Source organism: Numenius arquata, chromosome 5 (assembly GCF_964106895.1).
Source record: "Numenius arquata chromosome 5, bNumArq3.hap1.1, whole genome shotgun sequence".
NCBI lineage: Eukaryota > Metazoa > Chordata > Aves > Charadriiformes > Scolopacidae > Numenius > Numenius arquata.
In genome coordinates this window covers 12,560,302-12,580,671 of record NC_133580.1, presented here as the reverse complement: position 1 = coordinate 12,580,671, position 20,370 = coordinate 12,560,302, and the positions used below count along the sequence as shown (strand labels likewise).

Below are 20,370 nucleotides of genomic sequence, written 5' to 3'. Positions count from 1 at the left end.
TAACTAGGATCAGTGCTTTGCAGCCAATTGTGGAGCTATAGGCCAATGCAGTAATTTGTTTGCTTCAGAAAGCAAAGTATCTCTCACCTATTTGTTGTGGGTGCTGGTACTGCAAAGAGGTCAGCAGCTGCAGTGGTATTCACACTTTTTCCTGATAAGGTGCTTGGGGATGCTGATGTGGAAGTGGAATTCGATACTACAGAAATCTCTCTTAATCGCTGCTCCTGAAAGATGAGATAAACAGTTGGTATTTTAGTTTTCTTAATTTATTAACCCTTCATGAAGGTCCCCAAGACCTTGTCCAAGAAGAAATTTTTATCATCTTCTTAATTAAATCAGTTGTTCTTCTGTAAAGTCCTGAAAACAAAAAGATGATTGAAATTGGAGATAGGAGTATTTGTTTTAACCAAGCCTTTAAAAATCAAGTCGCACTAAAGCCATATTCCATACATCATGGGCAAAAATAATTCCCTCCTACCAATAGTCAGTCTTACAGTAGCAATGCTGTATGTTTGGCTGCTGAGAGGTAACCTAGAATTGTTGTAGACTCATTTTACAAATCTTTAAGATAAATAACGATCTCTTGTAAGAACGTACGTAAATGATTTATATTAGCTGTCTGCTATTCAAGTCATACTCCTGATAAAAGGGTCACCACATATTGGCAGCCACGTAGGATCACACCTGCATCCTACAGGCTCACACCTTGGCCTCTCTTAAGATGAGAGTTCCCCCACCAAGATTTTAAGCCAATCTTAGTTTTCACCTGTATCCAGTTTAAAAAAAAATCTCAGAATACAACTTTGTAAAAAAAAAATATATAGTACCTTAAGTGCCTGCAGTCTAGCTTGTTCTTCCTCCAATGCCTGCTGTTTTTCTTTCTCATCCATCCTGCTAAATGACATTCCTGTATTGGCAAGTGTGGAAACAGCACTGGATAGGGCACTGGCTCTAAAAACAGTAATAATTTAAAGAGTTCTATTAAGAAAAAACAGTCAGGTGTACATCACTTATATTTTAATCATCAAGTGCTTTATCTAGTTGTGTGTCATTTCCCCTCCACTCCAGCCCTTACTCTCTAGTACAGAAAAGTAGACACTCCAATAACAAGGGAGTTTGGTGAAAAAGCAGCACCGGATTACGCTCTCAAGTTTCAGCAGGCAGGAAATAGAAAGCACAGAACATACCAGTTATCTTTTCTCTTTCAGGTCATATAGACTAGACTGGAATTCTAATCCATTCAAGCAGCCAAAGGCACAGAAAGCTATTTGTATATACAATATATATCATGGTAAACAAAGCACAGAAGTTATTCCCTATAGAGTATACTTTTTAGGCTGTTCTGAGGAGGGACTGATGAACTTCTATAAGCATCTTAAGATAAATTCATGTTCTGAGAGGTAGATAATTGACAATAAAGCTAAATAACATGCTATCTTGGTTAAAAAGCATCAAAACCCAAATACTTTCGAAGTCTTAGAAGCCAAAGGACTTCAAACAAGTAAAAGCTAAAAACAGTAACATACTAGGTCTCAGCTCAGTGGTTTATTAGAGCATAAGAAGTCTGTCAGAGATACAAGGAGACATACTTAGATTTTAAATGTGACTAAGCTGTCAGACTATTAATCACCAGACACTTCATTTATACTTCTAGGAAGATCTATTTGGACATGAATAAAATTCCAAAGAGAACATCAAATGGCTGAATCCTGAAAATTCTTAGTATGAAGAGGACAGATCCTAAGTATGGGAATCGTAATTCATTGGGTGCTCACCTGCTGGCAGCGGAGACTTCTTTTGTTTTCTTTCCCTCCACAGAAGCCAAATGCTGTTCCAGTGCTTCAAGCAAGCTGCTGGGTGCCTAAAGTTAAAGTATTTATAAAACACTGCTTCTAGACAACACATCATTGTTTAGTACACAGATTAGTTTCCTCATCTACTAAAAGCAAACAAAACCTCACACATCAAATGTGCCTTTGGGTTTTACTGCCATCCTGCAGACCTGGATTCTATCTACCCAGTTGTGGTGCCACTCCTTTCAGAGAACCAGAGACATGAAGTAAGGATTCCCCCAGAGCAGGTCTCCTTCTGTGTATGCAAGTTGCATTCTTGTTTTTGACAACAGCATTTGCTATGTTGAGATTAATCCAATAGTCACAGCTGATTAAGCAGTACTTCCTTAAACTTGCAGAAGTACCAAAATAAGGTCTTTGCATTTTGATCCCCTTTCCCCCTAACAACAAAAAGCCAATCACTTTCCATTCAAATACTTACAGCCAAAGGCTTGCATTAGATATACTTAACTACAGCAGGATGTTTGGTTTGAGGAAAAGGCCATCAAATTCAACCAACAATACTACTGCAGACTGAAGAGCTATTCAACATATGACTACAATAAACCAACTCAATTCCTCCAAAGTCATTAGAAATTAGCAACACCGCTTCAAATACAGTTGGGTTCTGGTGGTCATCGTCATCCCCCCCTTGCCGAAAAGTGTTACTATGAGAAGTTTTTAAATATTTAAAGTTGTTTCTAAAGCAATGAAGAAGATTCCAAAAAATACATGTTTCTTGCCACTTAAATCCAGCAGGAAGTCAGAAACTAGACACCTCAGCTAAGACTTCAGACACCTAAATGAGTTCTAGGTGACCAATATTCATAAGCTTACTGAGACTTTTGAGAGCACAGCCACGACATTATACAGTACCCTAGATTTTAACCGACAGGTAACAGAAAAGCGTTAAGTTTAAAGTACACGGACTAAGACACACCAGAGTTGCTTTGGCTCCTACCATAAACAAGAAAGAAGTGCCAATCATAATCTGCCTTCTTTCTGCCATCCACTAGAGAAATATTTTTTCCATACCAAAGGAAACGGCTTCAAAGCTCAGAATAAATTTGAACTCATCTTTATTACACAGTCTTAGTAGAAGGTAAGATTTCTCCAAATCACCCTATAAAAACAGCCTCCATCAAGCAAAATAATTAGGCTGGTGCTTTTGGAAGAGTTCAACGCCTTGCTATTCTAGCCCCATTTCTCTCCTGGCTTTTAACTACATAGTCCATACTCCATAAAACAAGTGAAATAAATCCTATTACAGATTCAGATGAAGGCAATAGACCTCTAACATTTTAATCTACTTGCCAGCTTCACCCTCCTCATCTGGCAGGGTTTTGGAGACATTAAGCCTCTCTGACCACTTGCCAATTTGCAGTAGGTAGAACAGATAGGATAGATACTGTTTGGAAGAAAATCAAGCTTGCTCTTGCTAGCCCTTCTGTACCAAAAGCCAGACCAAAGTATTTCCTGGAAAGAGGAAAATTATTAATCACAGAAGGCTTTGGCAAGTTCCCCTCTGAAATAGCACAATTCTAGCTTCCCGCATTCAATGAAGGCTAATTCAAGTTACAAGAAATGCAAAGAAAAACAACTGGAATAATCCTAGAAAACTGCTTGTCTTAAAGTTAAGGCCTGAGTTGGTACTTCTTTCTATAAATAGAGCTAGGTAAGCTAAAAGAGTGCAGTTACCTCAATAACTGGTCATGAATAAATGCAGCATTCAAACTGGACAGCTAAACCCCAAGGGGAAACATTTTGAAACACCCTTCTGGAAACATATCAGGGACAAAAAAAAAAAAGCCCAAACCAAAAAACCCGCATACTTTTACTTTTCAGGAGGAACAGCAGTTGGCAAAAGGCATTGCATGACCCAGCTAGATAGATAATCTTAACAGCAGACAGCTATACCCTAATTCCAGAAAGCTTTTCCCAGTCTTTTTTTTTTTTTTCCCAAGGCCACTTTAAAACTTGTCTTGAAAAGCATATTCTATACTTACTCTTTCTAAAACCTTTTAAACAACCCTCTCAACCATAAAACCTAAAACCAACAAACCAGTAACTTCCGTGAACTTTCTCATTGCTGCAGACATCCAACAAAACATCAGAGATGAAATCTGGTCTGAACAGATCTCAGTAGTTTTATGCCAGAATAGATGCCTGGACTAATAGAGACACTGTGACTTGAGAAAAGCTGTATTTTATGACTCAGCCTCCCTTCCTCCACCCAAAGACATCTGACAGACGAACATCCATCCAGAGGAAAATGACCCGGTTGCATTCACGAATTACAGCAACAGCTATAAACAGAAAGTCAGCAACAGCATTGTGAAACAGGGCACCTACAAAGGAAAATATTTTCTTTACAGGAACTGGCAGAAGTGTCAGTAGTGTGAACACTAGAATCAAGGAAGAAAAACAGTTATACAGCAGCAGTAATAATAAGCCCCTAAAGAGATAAAACCATTGTTGCCAGAGACAGCTTAAGAAAACTCTGAAAAAATGCATATCCCAGCACTGAATACACACCAGAAACATAAACAAAGTATTTGGAAAAAAATTAAATATGGTACACCAGAATAGAAACGAAAGACATGTCAGAACTTATTTCAGAAACATAAGCACACTGAAAATTAATTTTTTGTGAAAGCCTGGTATTAAGAAACTTTAGGAAATTATTTTAATGTGGCACTAAATAAATGTACAATTATTCAACTCTTACTAAATGACATGAAATCTTCTATGGAAGTGGAATGATTAACAGTGACAATGAAATTGCCAAAAGGCACAGGATGCTGATGTCTACCACCACAGTTCAGAGTTACCTTTCATGTTTAAGTGCACTTACAACAAAATAGCTGAGCTATAAGAAAAAATTCTGTGAGAACAGTAGGTACAAGGGGTTTTGCTCACTGAAAGTTTCAGATCTAGAAAGCAGCAAATGAAGTTAAATCCCCTGTTTTCAGTAAATCAAAACCACCCCTGCTTTGAAGAGCTTTATAACGACCAATTAACTGCACAAGTGCACACAAACTCAGTGAAGTATAACCTCAGACTTGAGTATAATTTGATTAATATAATACAGACCATCTGAATGCCGCAGTACTAATCAAAAGAGTAAGATGCTAAGATCAAACACCAATAGAAAACATCAGACTATTGCTTTCACTCATCACCTGCTCCTACCCTGCTGGTTACAGTCATATTTCTTTCCTACCACAAAGGCCTGGAAGTTCTTAAAGGGGTTAATATTATTTGCTAGGAGCAGGAATTAGAGATCTGTACTTTGAAACATGTATTTCAGATGGAAATCATACTGTAGGCAGTAATGAACACCACTGACGATGGAAGTTTGTGGTTTAAATTTTGTTTCCATATTAAAACAACACTGATTAAGTTTCTGCCCCTCAATTTACCCTCTCTAGAAGGAGTTCTTCTGCATTCCATCTTTTAGACTAAGTTTTCCAGTGCACAACCTGTATAGTGCATGTCCCTCATACTACTGAGTAATACTGAAGCCAGCATTAAGAGCTGATACAAAAATATCAAATCTACTCAGGGGAAAGAAAAAATTATCAACTGAACTGGCTCACTGTAATCTTTTAAGTGTGCTGGAAGACATTAAGTTATGGTGAAATGGAAGGTTTTCCTCAAGGCATGGCAAGATGCTTGTGGCTTACATGCCAGTGAATCCTGTCATAAATACCAGACGTTTTTGAATATTTTCTGTGAGTTTTATTGCTTTAAACAATCAAAAAATCTTATTAAGAGCTGCAAAGTCCAAGTACTGAGTACATGTAATCCATGGGGAAAATCACCATACATATTTCCCATATATAAATACATAGAAAAGAATATGTTCTTGAGATGAATGATTGCTATGATAGTCACCCATCTTTAAAAACACAAAGAAGAAAATAATTGGGTTAGTCAATATGATAAGTACACTGACCTGAGTAAGATCTGGAATGTCACCCTGATCAATTCCAACTTGCTGGATTTCAAAAAAAAAAAAAAAAAAAGAAAAAGTACATTACTACATGCAGTAGAAAAGAAAATAAAAAACAGTGATATCTGAATGCTACATAGAAACTAACATACTAGAACCGGATATTCATAACTTTCTGAACCGGTACAAGTTTCACTAGGTACACGCCCTAGAAATTACAAGTGCATTAAACTGCATCTCAAAGCAAACCTAACTTTTCATCCAGCCTTCTTCATGCAGCAAAATTTACTGGGAGCATTAGAAACACCAATATTGCTTACTGGAACTACTTCTCTATTTTTAGCAGTTACAGTAAAGGAGAGCACTGCAAATAGACTGTAACATTCAGTTCATATATTTTGGACCATTCATGAAATTTATAACAACACTTCAGAAAAGTTTTCTATGTTGTCTGGCTAATAAAAAGGATACTCAAGTATCTCAAGTAATTTTAATGAGCATATACAATCTTTAAAATACCTAATCTGTAGAATACTTCCTTGTATAGTGAAGTTAAGCAAACATTAATCTGTTTGTAAGGCTGTTGTTATGAATATAGACTACTGTACCAGTACAGGCAGCTAAATTATATCAATTCCGTACATGTAGATTTATTTACCTCTGCTACTTTGAGGAATTCTGACAATTTGGTCATTCTGGCTAGAAATTTTTTGTAAATATCCAAGCCTTCTTTGCACTGGTTCTTCTTCATATCAAAGTATCTTTCTGAGGATGCAAATAAAACTCTTGTAAGGTAACAGCCTCCTCAGCAAAAAGCTGACACAGTATTATAAAAGTTAACTCGAGACAAGCTTTAGTGAGAGAACAGACAGGAATAATTCAAAGCTATAAAGATTGTAAAGTTTACATGAATACCTGACACCTTTGTAGTCAGTCAGTCAATAAAAAAACATGGATTTTTCCCATTTCATTAGAATATAATGCAAAGCTTTATTCAGCATGGATGTGAATCACTGCAATTGTTAAATTAGGTACTTTGGGGAATATTTGCAAGAACTCATCTTATTAGCTGGTAATGAGGCAAATTATTTTATAATTTGAAGTTACTCCTGGTAGATATTTACATTTTTAGACCCTGTGTCAATATTTTTTGATATTTGTAAATGGGCTCCATATTCAAAAGACATCAGAATGGCTACTGAAGTGGTACATATACTGAACTGACCTACGAAAAGGAATATCAACTGCGTTCTTCATTTATGGTTTTGTCCTATCTACTTGTAGATATTTCATTGAGCAAAAACTAATGGATTAACAGAAGAAACTGCTCAGATGCTTTCACTCAGAAATTTGCTTGAATAATCATTATAAGGCTTTGCTAAGAGTTTATCACTCTTGAACAAAAACCTCTACATATCATCTACTAGACTCATGTAGGTACCAGGTAAAGGTGAACAAAGTTATATGGGAAAACAGAAGTCAGTCATACTGTGACTATGCTAAATACTCAAAATACCAAGTATCTTACTAATACTTTTACAGTCCAATCACAAAGGTTGTCCACTGCACATTTATGGTATCTTTGTTTTGGTCTCACTAGTCACCCTCTCATCTCAATTTCTGTTTCAAGATGTGTTCTTCTAGGTAGAAGCATATGTTTAAGCCTATACTAGTTGCCACTGAAACCAAGACAGGCTTAATTTAATGGTAATGGAGCAGAGACAATTTATTAGAAAACTGCAGTCAGAAATCAGCTATATGCCTCAGTTCTCTCAGCGTCTTTCACAAAAGTTCAAAAGCTAAAAAAATTATCACATACCTAAAAGATTAATAATCCCCTCATTGTATGCTGCAAAAAGTCTAATGGAATCTTTAAAGAGGAGCATAAAGGCAGCATTTATAACACCATTTGTTAGTTCATTTGGATTTGCCTGTGTAGAAAGCAATGAGAAAGTCAATTAGTATTTAATAAAATAATGAAACTCTCACTTCAAAAATGAGTGTTACCTAACACTGAGCTTAAAGTACTTACATCAAAATCAAGGAGTGCATCAAGCTGGTTCTGTATAATTGGAAGGGTTTTCAGAAGCTTTTCAGGATTCATGGTTCTCATCACTCCATCTATCCTACAGAGTAGAAGCCACATGTTTACAAGTTACCAAGAGACCTCAGCATATTACGCTGTTTCAACAACACTATACTGATTCAAAGGGCCAAAGGGAACACCAGTCTATGATAAGCTCAAGAACAACTGGTATTTCCCACCCCTAATATGAAAGTCCAAAGAAAAGAAGCAATAGCAGTCTTACCCTCTTTTCATTTTGGTGAAGTCAACTGCTACAAGTCTATATGAAAGTGCTTTTTCATTCAAGTATCTGCTATATCGTCTAATGAAGGTAGACATATCATAGCCTAGAAGTTAAGCATTTGTAAGTTAGACATTTTGAAGGGGTACAGTTTCTTTTAAGTTCTTTTCAAGAACTGCTCTCCTATGAGCCCACTTTATATTAATTTGCCTAACTATTTTTCACCTTGAGATGTAATGTTACAGTTTCTTCCCAGCTTGCTAAGATTAGGAAAGCATTCATTGCAATTATGAAAATAAACACTTAAACACATTAAAATATTAGTCAAGAATGAAGCGTCTCTTAAGATGGTCTTGAAATTAGAAAAGAAAATGTATTCCTAGTTAAATGCTGAAGACTTAGTAATAACTCCAATGCCTCAAAATCTACATAAAGACCCAAAAATATTTTCTACCATAGGCAAGTAATCAAAAGACTTCTCAGAGATTTGAAGGAGTTCTCACTATTTACACAGCACATCCTAGTAACTGCTCTGTGGACCTTAACAGTAAACATTTACTTCCGAGACACTAAAATGCAATGGCAAAAATAGATCATTGTGCTAAGATTCATAAAGTTTATTCTAGTCAGCATTAAGAGTTCACTTTTTAAAATTTACAGCTGTGTATGTACGTGATACATACATTACAGACAAATCTCTAGCACTCAGCTAGGTAACTCAGAACCTCACTTTCCTTGTATCTATATTCTTGGTTGGATATTCTTCAGTGCCTCATGCAATATAAATCATAATACCTTTTCATTTCACTGTCATTTGTCTCCTAGAGTACACTGACACAGACACTATCACAGAGCAAAAATGCAGTAGAATTATTTCCTTCAATGAAAGATCCTTACCCTGCATGGCACTTTTGTCCAGGTAGTTATTTAAATTGAACAAAGTGTTTCGGGATGCAAGATACTGGATAAAGCGCTGTTGGTGAAGAAAAAGTTAATATCGTTGTCAGAGTCAAAACATTTAAGCATATTACAAGAAAACTACATGTACCTTGGAACTGTTTCTAGTAACCTCTATCAACAATAAGAATTAGTTAAAAGAGAAAAGTTTAAAGGAAAACCTGAAACTACCGACTAGCAAAGCCTCTGAAATACAAAACTCTGGCAAAAAAAAGTTTTAAATCTATATTTAAATCTATTTAAATAAAAAGATATCACTGCCCACGAATAAAAGGCTAATAAATCTAGAGGAAACTGCTTAGGTTAACTTCATAGTTTAGAACAGTCAAGCTGGAAAACACAAAACAGAAATACCACTAGCATTATCCAAGCTCCTGAGGTTTGCATAGCTCTACTGCTGCTGTAAAAGTGGCAGACAGTGTTAGTTACAAGGTTTAAAAGTAGTTAGTAACAAAAAATGTTCCCAGAACTGTGGGGAGCAGCAGCAATATTGTTATAATTTTATATATATAAAATACATACATTATAGTGGAGCTGACTAAACAACATTTGAGTTTTGACAAATAATAGCTGGCTCCATAAATAACGGAAGAGTAAGAGACAAACACATCCAAACAGCAAGGTAGTTTTAAAAAAAGTCCTCTGCCACTGTTCCACACAGATCTCCTATGATTGTGATTTCTTACATCTTTGTATGTGTTTTAGTCCATAAAAGAGGATTATGCTCAGTATGGCTTAAGGGACTTGTTACACCTTTGATCTGAATTGCTCTGCTGCCGCAGCACGCAGGGCCTGTTCCTTCACCCTTCATGGTGGAAACCCACCTGTCTGCCAGGTTTGGACTGTCACGCTCCACAAAACTAGTTTTTCTAACAGTTGGGATCAGTAAAGCACCTGCTCTTTGGGAACTGTAATGACAGCTTAGCACAGCAATAAGAAAATTCTCCTCACATGTACTATTCAAACTGAAAGCAGTACTTTCACCTTCCAAGGCGCTCAAATGATTCCCTAACTTGTCATGTACCACCTCATCAGTAACTCCATGAGTGTTCTCAGCCTGTAACTACAGAGTTCACACCAGCATACAACGCACAGCTCGACTGACAACAGTTCTGGCACTGTTTTAACTTCTTATTCTGTTTTACAGTTTATCTGGTCTTTGTACATCTTAGTTCTGCATTCATAAAATACAGAAGAAGAAACCCAGTTGGAATATGATCAGAAACAGAACAGTAGATACTCAGAAGGTGGCTATGCACATTTCAAAATTAGCTACTGTTCTGAACTGCATTTTAAAAGGGCCAAGGCTAACTCTCACTCTCCAGATGTCAGGGGTCTTGCATTGCACAATGCACGGGTGAGAGGAGTTTTACCTTGTTTCATCCACAACCTCATCACAAGAAACAGGTAGTCATATTGAACAAGAAACTGCAAGACACTGATTGCTCAGACAACATTTTGAGCATATTCACCTTCTGCTATATTTACTTGTACTTAAAATAAAAGTCCAACATCTAACAATTTCTTTTATCCATTAAAGAAAAAGGCCTCTTAACATATTAGAAGAGCGAGGAGTACACTCATGTACCACCTGAAATTACAGAACTAGTGTTCTAGTTACCTCAGCAGGTATAAAGGAACTGATTTTTTGAATGCACCCTTTCAAAGCTAAAGAGCAGTTTTGGTACAGACATAAAAATTCAACTCTTCCACCACTATGAAACGCTGTACAGGCAAACACATACTGACTGGCAGACCACAACTTTAAGTTTTCGTGGTTTTTTTCTATGGTTCAGTTGTCTGCTTTTTTTTCTTTCAAGTTTCAGTGCGTAGATATGAACTGTATCGGAAGAAGAGAGAATAAAACATACAGACTGATTTGCAGCAGTCGGTTTAGCTTTACACTTGGAGTAAGTGAATTTTACTTCGCATTTACTTCACATTATCCTCTAATTTCAGCCTATTATCAGTTGAAATTACAATTTAAGCACATAAATAACCTGGGGAAGTGTTAACAAAGAGCACACTATTTTTTACAGGTCATTTCAATTAAGTTCACAGAGCTTTGGAGAGAGGAGGCAACACTAAGTTTTCAGAGCAGTTTAACGGCTGGAAGCAGTACCTTTAAGAATCATTTCAGTATTACCAGCAGTCAACAGACATTTGTTAGGAGAATGACTACACACAAGTTCAGGACTAAACTGTCACCTGACCACAAAAAAGTTTAGTTTTTCATGGAAGGACTGTGCAAGCAACACTATGTTTCTAATGCCATGTTACTGTCTGGGAAGCTTTTCATAAATAGCAATGAAATAATTTAAGTGAACTAAATGCAATAGAAACCCGTTTCAGAGGAATGCTAACAGCAACAGTATGTGAAGATTTAGCCCATTAGATGATAATTTGCAAGTCACCACATTCCTCTCTCCTTTAGTACGTATTCTTATCCATTAATAGGTTGGCTGCACATTTATGGAGTGCTAACAGACTCTTTTGCTGTGCTCTTACTGATAAGCACTAGCCTAATGAAGTAAAGCTCATCAGAAATTTTTCAAGTCTTTATTTTAGAAAGGTCACTCGTTATTCCCTCAAAGCCCAACCCAGATGCCTGCAGGTAAATTGTAAACACTGATATATTTCAGTATTGAAACAATAAAGGAATATTTTCTTCTCTGGAGAAGTACTTTACAGCCATCAGCAGCAGAAAAACAAAGACCTCTGAAAAACCAAAGTATGTATCTAGTGCTTCATAGGCTGAGACAATTTTTTAAAACACTGTCAAGGAGACTTTAACAGAAATAATTATATCTTACCTCGTTTCCATACATCATGAGGTGGTGTGTTGTAATTAGAGCTTTGAACACTACAACCCAGCTACTGTTTGCAGTTCTCTCAAAGAGTGTGTCTGCCAACTGCGGAATATTCACATTCATTTCATTTGTGCACTGTATTAGATCTAAATTAAAGAAAAAAAAATCAAAGCATTACAATGATTTATATGCTCAAAGAGGACCACCATGTTTATTTTGTGTTTTTACACTGAGAATTCATACTGGAAACATTAGCTTCAGTTCTTTGTTTGAGAAATAATCGAGCTATTTCACATTCCTTACTCAAATTCACTGCATTTTACTAAAATACTCCAAGTGCGAACTTCAAAGGCATTTTAATAATTTCATGGAGTCCCAGTATCTCATCAATAATCTGCTCCAGTACAAACTCTATGCCTAAATTACTGTCCCAAAGCCAGTGTAGACCTTCTGGGTGCTCAATGCCTGAAGCCACTCAATCCAACAAAAAAAATTAAAATCAGAGAAACAAGGAAAAGCCAAAACAGCTATACCTCATAAGATCAACAGGCAGCAGGTACCCTGAAACTCCAACCTAAGCGTTGAGTACTGACACACACAACAGCAAACGAGATGCTACAAAGCTGTAATAAGCCTCTTTTCTATAAAAATTAAGAGTAAGAATCTGCATCTACACACCTTCCCACTTAGCTAAAATAATCTAATCACCAACCTACTGAGATCACGGCAGATCTCAGGCTTCTGTATAAAAAAGCCCTATGTATCCAAGACTGATTATAAATATCAATTTCTCAATAGTAGAATATTAACTTGGGAGATGAGAGACAGAGAGCTTTCAGTCTCCGCCTGAGCACTGGTACAAAACCAGAACAGGCTCCAGCAGATACGTGGGACAAAGCCTGTCTGAGAATGCTAGTGAAAGCACTTGCTGAGTAGAGAGCAAAGAACTGAACTCAGGACTATTCTAACCCCCTCAAGACATGCACAGGAGACATTTATTCTCTCTGAGCTAAATTTGGCCCAGGTGTGATCAAAGTACACCTTAAGGACTAGGCAAGGCTACTAAAACAAACATCTAGTTTGAAACGCTTCCTTTGTGGTCTCTTACTTAAGCCAAGTCTGTGAGCAGCCTGTTGGCTGCAGAGCAGCATCACTGTTTACGCGGTTTGTCTGCGCAAGCACTTGAAGAAGGGCAAGTGCTGGGGAAGCTGGGCAACAACTGAACGTGGAGGTCTCACACCGCTGAGAAGGCCAACTTATTTGTTCTATTAGCAGGACGTAGAGGACAGACTACATTATCATAAGCAGTTTAAACACGAACTTAAGAGATCGCACATTGATAGTTTAAGGGTGAAATATTTCACAGAAATTTGCACTTAGAATTTATATCTGTTCTACTGCACAGAATATATTACAGATGCATCTTAATTAAAGATCTGTATATTAAGAACAAAACCTAATTTGATTAAGGATCACTGGTTAGGGTAATTTTAACAAAAAGTTTTAGATAGTATCTTATATCAAGGTAGAAAGCTATAAAATGCAAGTTTTAGTAGCTTACTAATTTCATTCTGATTTCAAAGGTTTCCAAATACGTATAAAACATGTAAGTTGGGATGAAAACTTCCATCTTTATAGCAACACACGAAAACACTTCAATAACTACACAATAAGAGCAGCTCTGAAGTTTTAAGCAAGCTATACATAAAAAATATTATTGTTGATGTAGTATTAAAATATTTCAATCTTTACAAATATGAAGATTCTCAAAAATAAGTCATTTGATAGATGCTGCTCACGACTGGCTGTATCATTGTCAGATGCTGTGTCAAATTAAGTAGTACTCTAAAACATCTAAAAGTCCAAACAGCCCATAGACAATTATTGCCCCATATAATGAAGCGTGTCCCAATTAGAGAATAGAGAAAACTGGAATTTAATTCAACAGCCTCATCTACTGAATGAGAACTTTGTTATGACATTTCCAAGTAATTCTCCCAAAACATATTAAGGAAAAGAAGTTTTCCCAAATTCAATCAGTTTCTAAGCAAGCATTACAAAGACACTGCTGTTACATCTTGCTCAGTATTTTTCATGTAACTATCAGCACAGAAATGTTAACAGAACTGTTACAAGTCCTATTCTCGGTTTATAAAACAACCAAGCAAATAATCAACCAACAAAAGCCCCACAAACTCTCTATAAAGCAATAGCTATAACTTTACTACTAGGTGGCAGTTAAATCCCATTGATCTGCTGAGGTCAAAGACCACACAGATAGCCTATCGAAAATACTATTTCTGCACAAAGTCCTTTTCCTTCACATGACCACTAAGCAAGTCAAATTTTTCACTGAAGATTTTAAATATTAAGAGTGCTTATTTTATAATAGATGAAACTGGAACATTCAGGTTAAAAACAAAAACTTTCTGCTCTCAAGTCAAATTAGCCAAGCTAATTTCATTCATATTTTGCCAGCACTCTCCACAAAGATCTCAATCTTTCCACCTTCCCTCAAGCTATGGTCTACCAGCAGATGTTCCAGTGGACCATACAAAGCTGCTGACCAACTGGGAGATCCCTCCCATATACTTAGGTCTAAGACTGATAACTAATGTGTTCTTACAGTGTTGCTCAGTCACAATGTGACAGAAATCCTACTGTTAGCAACTACATTAAATGCTGCAACTCATCAGCTCCCCTTAAGCCACACATCCATAAAAAAAGCTTTGGATTATCATGCCATCATGAAGGTTTACTACCACAACAAGCCGTGCAGATGTCTACCCTCAGAAGGCAGCAACTACCTCCTGCTCTGGTACACAAACCTAAAAGCAGTCTTCTGTCAAGTGACAGTAACAGAGCGGAAGTTGACTGACCTCTGGAGCATTTGAGAAGTTCATATGTTGTTGTTTTATTCCACGAGTGTGGTTCCAAGTTCCAGTAATTCTGTAAAAGTGGTAGTAAGGTTTTCCAGTGTGCGCTACTTGCTTCTGTAAAATCAGAGCCCGACCATTTTAAAAGGCAACCAAAAGGGAGTATTTCACACGCACGGGGCTACTCAGAGTCAAATTCAAGCTGTGCCTGAGGCTAGAGGACCCAAGTGAGCAGCAAGTCCCATGGACTTCAGACACATGCTGAAGACAATACATACTGGTTCCTCTGAAGACAATTTTTATTGAGGGCACTTAGCACAATTGTAGTTCTTGGTTTCAAAATCTCCTTGAATGCCCAAACACATAAACGCAGTTGCCAAAACTGAAGAACACATGCTTAGGCAAATAAAACATCTCAAAAATACTAAACTAAGAGTGAAGAGCAGAAAAAATTCTCAGTGCCCACTGAGATCAGATCAAATTTTTTAATTATTATTTTGCAACTAGTAATAATAAAGCCAGCATCACATTTGAGTTCTAGCAATCGAGATACATCAAAAAATCAAGTGTCATTTCTCTAATATGATTCTTCTAAATCTGCACTAGGAACATCTACACAGAAACAACTGTACGGATCTGTTACAGCTGGCAGCAAAGGAGGAAGAGGCTATTATCCTTCCACACATCTGGAAGGATAAAGGAACACATGCACCTGAGAGACCAACAGCTGGGCAACTGTAATACGGATGTTGGCAGCAAAAACTGGTATGAAATGTGTTGGGCAAGTGATGCTCGTTTTCTTATTGCATGACTTATATAAACACTTTACAACTCAAAGGATTTTGCCAATTACCCAGAGGAATCATTTCAACTGCAAATGAAACTGTGGTGTGTGGTGCTATTTCTAGAATGGAATTTAGAAACATGTTAGCATCACACAAAAAAAAAAAAAATAATTGAACAGCTTTAAACCAGAAGAGTACCATAGGGGATTTCATGCAGCCTGGAAGAGCTGTGGAAATCTTACTGCCTAGAAGAGTACTAAGGATTTCTCTTCAACAGCTCATCTGAAATACTGGCACATCATCTATGAAACCATACAGCTTTTCAGAGAACAGCATGCATAAACCCAGATACTTGGGAAAAAAAAAAGTAACAGGTTTTTTGAAAATTCTCAGTCAGGCACTGACAAAAACTGACACTTTTCAACTTTCAAGTAATAAGAAAGTAACCACTTTCTTGATTGAGGAATGTGTCTCTCAAGGGAAGTGTAAATACTTAAGTTAAAGACAACCATAATGACTTAATATTCCCATATTTCTCCCATTTTGTCACAGGACTGAAATTGCTCTAAGTCAGATATAAGAATTAAAATCCCTTTCCTTAAGCTTGGCAGTCTTGAAAAAAAAAAATTTACATTTTCTTTTTGGAAGTTGCATCATAAACTAGATATTACAAAAATGTAAAACAGAAGAGCCACTTCAGCAAACTTTCTCAATGTAGCCTATGGAATACAACAATTCATTTAAGGGGTTTTTAAAAGGTTAAGCAAATTCTAAATTAAAAACCCCCACATTTATAGATTACAAAAACATTAACTTCTTTTTAGTTCAAGTCAAACTTCCTCAATTACTATACTGAAAAGCTTCACAGATTACTAAAGAGCCTCAAATTAAAGACAGCCACCTTAACGCCTGTGGAAGAGTTCAAGACATAACTCTGCAAGAACCACACTGCATCAGCATTCACCAGACAGCCATGAGCTCTAGCTGCCAAAAATAAGAATGGGCAGATACAAAACCACCCCAAAACTGTGACAGTCATAATGTGACATTATTGGCAAAACTTAGAAGTTTGCAATGATTTGGTAGAGACCTGAACTTAAGAGCAAAAGCCGTAAGAGCCTAATTCTGCTACATGATACAACTTTTACAGCACCTGAATTAGCACTTCTTACAAGACTTTTAAAGCTTGCAGAGGATTTTTAAGTTTTGATGAGTAACATTAACTTGCATACAAGGGTAGGGAAAAATAGTTAACAGCAGTTGTTTTTTTCCTTTATTACCATGTTCATTTAGAAGTTTAAAATACAATTAATTTAGGAGTTCGATTTTTTCCTATATTTTGATCTATACACAAGCCTATTCTGCCAGCTACTAACTTAGCTACAGCTTTAATTTATTCATTTTTTATTATGGCTTTTCAACAGTTAGCCAGTAAGAGAAATGTCACCAAAAGCATTCTCTAGCCCCACTCCACCACAACCCAAACTCAGGAGGCTGAGGGGAAGTGACAGAACCCACACTGAGGAAGAAAAGACAAGACCTTCAGGTGTTCCACTGAGAGAAAAGATCAGCCTCTCTGTAACATTTTGTGTTATCCTAAATATTACAAAATACTACAGAAATAGATCTGCTGACTTATTTAGGACACCATGACCTACTTTAAAAGGAAAAAACCCCAAGTATTCCCATTGACATTGCTTAGGTGTTTTTTGTGTTTGTGGTTTTTTTTGCTCTTCAAGAAAAAATATGAGTATACTACTCAACAGTATCCAGACAAAACCCAAGACTCTTAAACACTAGTTCACACACTGCATGTGTAAATCTTCACGTAAAAATCTGTATTGTAATATTAGAGTTTTTCTTGCTGAGAAAGCTTGGCAATAAGGGGATTTTAAGAATTAATCCAAATAGAGTGCACAAACTGATACTCCTCCACAATCCCCGATGCAACTACAGCAACACTCAAAACCACATTCTTGGTGAAGCTTTTCTTGAGCAGCAATTACAAGCAATACCAGATGATGTAGCATTTTTAATGACAGACATGCAGTGACCAAGGTACAACTAGCAGTGTTGCATTAAATCCAAGCTCTGTTTTCCTTCATAATTTACTTAAATTGGAAAGTACTTGCACTGTATCTTTGAAAATACATTGTGTGATTTTTCAAGGAGATTACAGTCTTTAAATTAGTATCTCACCTTGCTTACAAGTAAGTTTTGTGTACAAGTGAAAAAATAAGAAATGCCACACAAAGGCTTGCAGATGTTTGAAAAGCAGCGCCTGGGTATACTCAATGAAGACTGGAGAATGTTCATGGCTATTTTTTTAACCCCTTACGGAGATATTTGTGATACCACATTTCATCTCTTTTTCTTCCCCACCTCACCAAAGCATTCGTCTATTCCAGATACCAAGTCAGAACAGCAAGCTTTTTGTTTGTCTTAGATCAAAGTCTGAGAAAGTGAATTACACCAAAACACAGAACTTGTGTGGCACAGAAGGGAACCTTTAGGAACTGACAGTTCTAAACAGGTTTGTATCAAAAGACACTAAAAGGAATTTGATAGTCAAAAGCCAATCTCAGTTTATGATACTCTCAAGTTAAAGACTTTTTCCAGGTTTCCATTTTCTTATTTTGTGAGGGTAACTTAGAGTAGATGACATTATTCTAAGGACATTTTCAAAGAACTCACAACATCTTTTAAGCTTCAGAAGCCTTCAAACTATTGAGCAAACTGTCACCACTTTCTGGCTTCCTGTTATGTTGCCATTTCTGGACTTAAGGGTTACCTCAGTAAGTTACCTTGTTCTACCACAGGCAGAACACAAGACAAGATAAAATAAGGTAGCTTTAAAAAGGTATCTTTAAAAAAAGTTGTAAGCTACACAGTTTTAAGGCTTTTAATTTCAACACAGTAGCTGCACTATTCACTACCGTAGCTGGATTCAACTTGTTCAGATCAGTAACAAATGATATATATATTTGGCTGGTTTTAACTGTTTGATCCACATCAGAAACTCTGACACCAGAAGTCTGTACTAACAGACAAGCATCAGGGAGCCAAACTCTCCTCAAACAATGTAACTGAGTACGCTTCTTCCAAAAGCCTCAAGAGCAGACTCCCCTGAGCACCACCAACTTGAACGAGTCCTGCAAAACTACCAGCCCCCTCCCTTGACTTTGAAGAAACCAGCATAAAGCTTCGTGCCCTCATTCCTCTCCCTAATGGAAACACACACACACTTACTCCACTTTTGGTGGATGGTGACCAGGTACACTGCACAAAGTACAAAGTTTGGAGCATTCAGTGCACTTTTGAGCACTCAAACAGTAACTTCAGTTGCTATCCAGTTACTAAGACCTGAAGCAAAGCAGCACCACTGATACTTCTGTAGCTATCAAGGGCAGCTTTCTACACTTTTTGGTATACAGAAAGAAGTTTTAACATATTAAGTTTAAACGTATCAGGGGCAACGCACTCTCATTCTGAGACATGTACTGATCCAACTTCACCCTTCCCTGGACCTCGCTTCAAGTCTTTTTACCTCCTTTCAAGAGCTGTAAGACAGAAAGCTATAATATTTCAGGAAACGCTAGAAATACTTAAACGGCTGCACTCCACCAGATGCACAGAAGAGCTCTTGAAAATTTACCTTCTCGCTCACAACAGTAAAACCACAACACTTAACCCACCCTTTCCCCAAGTGCCGGGTTAATAAGCACATATATATCTATATCTCCATACTACGTGCTTATGTATATAATTAATTATGCTTATGTATATAATCCATTGCACGTCAGCTAAGGTCTCACCGGGAAGAGTTCACAAGGTTGGAACATTTCTGCTTCCCGGCCGCAAAAGGTTGTTACAAAGCTCACCCCCTCCCCACGTAAAATAAGTTCTGAAGCGCAAAACAGCCAGGTTCACCCAGATTTACGCGTGTGCGTGTCCCCCGTCTCCTCCCGGTGCCATCTCCCCCCTCCCCACCCTACCTCTGCGGGAGGGCAGAGCCCACGCCGGCCGCCCCGGGGCTCGGAGCGGCCGGCCGCCCCGGGGCTCGGAGCGGCTGCCCGCCCCGGCCTCCCCCCCCCCGCCGCCGGGGTCCTACTCACAGTCCAGGTGCTTCTTCTTGGGGCCCATCACCTCGTGGGTCGTCGCCTTGCAGACGGCCTTGGCGACGGCCGAGCCGGTGACACTGTGCTGCGCCGCCGTGATGCGGTCGGTGATCGACTGCCCCGACATCCTCGGCGCGGCCCTGCCGGCGGCGGCTCCCCCCGCGGACCCGCCGCGGCGGGCAGCAGCAAGGCCGGGGCAGCGGCTCCCCCGCGGCCGGGGGCGGTGGGAGGCGAGCGCAGCCTCCCCAGGGGAAGGGCGCCGGCAGCCCCCTCCGAATGCGACGCCGGCGACCGGGGAGTCCTCACCGGGCTCCGCCTCACCGGGCTCCGCCTCACCGGCTCCTCACGAGCGGCGACACCGGGGGAAGACGGAGGGGCTCTTCCCGGTGCTCTGCGGTGCGGTAGCGACCCCTCGCCGCCCGGCCCGGCTCCCTGCCTCCGCGGGCTGCGCCCCGGCTTTCCCTTTCACATTTACGCTCCCAGACAAAATGGCGGCGGCCGCGGCGGCGGCGGCGTCAGGTGACCGCCCGCCTCGCGCTGCCCGCCCCCCCCCGCGCCCCGCCCCTCTCCGGAGGCGCGGGCGGGGCCGAACGGCGCGCGCTGTCCCCCCGGCTCGGCTCCGCCTCCCCCATTCCCCCTCCCTCGCCACGCCAGGGCGAGGGCGCGCGGCGTGTGGCGGGAAAGCGCGCGCGGTGGCGCCTCGTGGCCCGCGGGGCTCCTCCGTCGGTGGC

At 38.9% G+C, this 20,370-nt stretch overlaps 1 protein-coding gene across 2 annotated transcripts in view; it reads right to left on the bottom strand.

Annotated features, from left to right (window-relative positions):
• The window catches only part of LOC141464996 (phosphatidylinositol-binding clathrin assembly protein-like), a 31,140-nt gene extending 11,374 nt beyond the window's left edge, over positions 1-19,766 (bottom strand). For both annotated transcript variants that reach the window (XM_074148171.1, XM_074148173.1), the window contains exons 1-11: positions 19,637-19,766; positions 11,864-12,006; positions 8,991-9,066; positions 8,097-8,199; positions 7,820-7,913; positions 7,607-7,718; positions 6,446-6,552; positions 5,791-5,832; positions 1,776-1,861; positions 828-951; positions 88-224 (exon numbers count right to left, since the gene is read on the bottom strand). In XM_074148171.1, the coding sequence (XP_074004272.1) occupies positions 88-224; positions 828-951; positions 1,776-1,861; positions 5,791-5,832; positions 6,446-6,552; positions 7,607-7,718; positions 7,820-7,913; positions 8,097-8,199; positions 8,991-9,066; positions 11,864-12,006; positions 19,637-19,766 (1,154 nt within the window). The remainder of the gene's footprint in view (positions 1-87; positions 225-827; positions 952-1,775; positions 1,862-5,790; positions 5,833-6,445; positions 6,553-7,606; positions 7,719-7,819; positions 7,914-8,096; positions 8,200-8,990; positions 9,067-11,863; positions 12,007-19,636) is intronic.
• Positions 19,767-20,370: the final 604 nt, after the last annotated feature.